The sequence below is a fragment of the Taurulus bubalis genome, assembly GCF_910589615.1.
Source record: "Taurulus bubalis genome assembly, chromosome: 12".
Taxonomy (NCBI): Eukaryota; Metazoa; Chordata; class Actinopteri; order Perciformes; family Cottidae; genus Taurulus; species Taurulus bubalis.
In genome coordinates, this window is record NC_136600.1 from 15,009,624 (window position 1) to 15,011,437 (window position 1,814).

At 41.8% G+C, this 1,814-nt stretch overlaps 1 protein-coding gene across 1 annotated transcript; it reads left to right on the plus strand.

The window, feature by feature from the left end:
* On the plus strand, positions 1-1,814 carry med18 (mediator of RNA polymerase II transcription, subunit 18 homolog (yeast)). Its single transcript, XM_079227087.1, has 2 exons — positions 1-95; positions 759-1,814. Exons 1-2 carry the CDS (start codon positions 23-25, stop codon positions 1,313-1,315), a joined length of 630 nt encoding a protein of 209 aa, XP_079083213.1. The 5' UTR covers positions 1-22; the 3' UTR covers positions 1,316-1,814.

A 1,814-nucleotide genomic window follows, 5' to 3' on the forward strand; every position in this document is an offset into this window, starting at 1 on the left:
ACAACTTGGTGCCTGGGGAAATATGGAAGCCCCTCCTGTCTCAGTGATGCCGGTCACCGGAGGAGCGATCAATATGATGGAGTATCTGCTGCAAGGTAAGCTAACGCAAAAATCAGCATATGACACATCTCGCTATACGTGTTAGCTGGCCTGTAGAATATAATTAGTTGTATATCACTGCGGGATGTGAGCTGTAAATGTTACTCCTAAATAATAATTTGCTTGATTGTTGTGGCGGAGATTGATGTCTTAACAACTTGTTCCAAAATGTTCTGAATTAGTCTGCCATCATCGATTTAAATGGGGTGGACAATATATTATAGACTCATTGAAATGGGTTAGAATTAAACATTATCCAAAATTACAGTCTGATCATGAAGTTTAATCACCACCCCTTTTAACAGTTTAATAAAACAACTGAATATTGTAACCTTCATGGTCGTAGGAGTTATTGCAGGACTGATGTATTACAGTGTTGTATGAGACTGCAATCCTGCCAACATATCGTTATCAAAGATTACACAATATTTGTAACCTTAACTGACAAAGTGGAAGAACATCTGCTGTGTTTGTGACAAAGGTTTATTTCCTGTCTCTCTCAGCTCTGTGACTTAAGTAATCTCAGCTGATATTGGAGGTTTTCTTATTGTGTAGATGTATAAAATGTAAGTGCAATGTATTGTGCAGACCACACACCACTTTGTTTACACGTTATTTATATATTTATGCATCTGTTTCTCTCCCCCTTATCAACTCAGGCAGTGTGTATGACCAAGCCCTGGAAAGCCTCTTGCATCGCCTTCGAGGTCTGTGTGATAACATGGAACCTGAGACCTTTACGGATCATGAACTGGTTTATCTTCTGAAAGGCCAACAAGGAAACCCTTTCATTCTGCGTGCCCGGCGGTCCCTCTCCCACCCCACATCACCATGGCACCTACGCTACCTAGGCCAACCTGAAGTGGGAGACAAGAGCCGTCACGCCCTTGTGCGCAACTGTGTTGACGTGGCTGCCTCTCACAGCCTGCCGGAGTTCCTCAATGAGATGGGCTTCCGCATGGACCACGAGTTTGTGGCCAATGGGCACATATTCCGCAAAGGTGCTATGAAAATTGTGGTTAGCAAGCTGTCACGCATCCTGGTACCGGGGAACACGGATAACACCGAACGTCTATCGCTTTCATACCTGGTGGAGCTGAGTGTGTTGGCTCCCGCTGGTCAGGATACTATGTCAGAGGAAATGCGCAGCTTTGCTGAGCAACTTAAACCCCTGGTTCACCTGGAGAAGATTGACCCCAGCAAACAGAGACATTGAATGACATCATTTAGGGTCAAGTCATCTTTGGTCACCATGGACAAACACATTTCTTTTTTTATAATGTTTACATTTGAACAGAAATTAAATGCAATTCAACTTTGACTTAACGTTTACACTTCTGGTCAATTTGTTATGTGAGCTGGAACAGTCATACAAAATATTATTGCATTTAATAATTTTCCACCAAAGCATGATCAAGGAAGTTTTGAATTATGCATTTTCATCAATTCATACGGCACAGGTTTGGTTAAACTCATTGCAGGTTCTACATCTACATCTGTTAGTTGTACCGCGCTGGATGCATCAGGATGCTCGTCTCCAGCACAGTGGAATTGACTGTTTCCAGAAGAAATAATAGTGATGTGTTTGAGAATAAATAGAAGAAATGTAAAAGTGTTGCTAAAAAAGAACTTCCAGGCAAGCTATATTTGTCTATATTTCTCTATAAGAGTAGATTTTTGCATCTTGACATAGTTCTCAGGGTGACTCCTGGCCT

What these genes read in the sequence shown, in the direction of transcription:
- med18 (XM_079227087.1), top strand. Translation starts at nt 23, where the DNA reads ATGGAAGCCCCTCCTGTCTCAGTGATGCCGGTCACCGGAGGAGCGATC. An exon ending in GATGGAGTATCTGCTGCAAG is followed by an intron (nt 96 to 758) that starts GTAAGCTAACGC and finishes TTATCAACTCAG; the next exon opens with GCAGTGTGTATGACCAAGCC.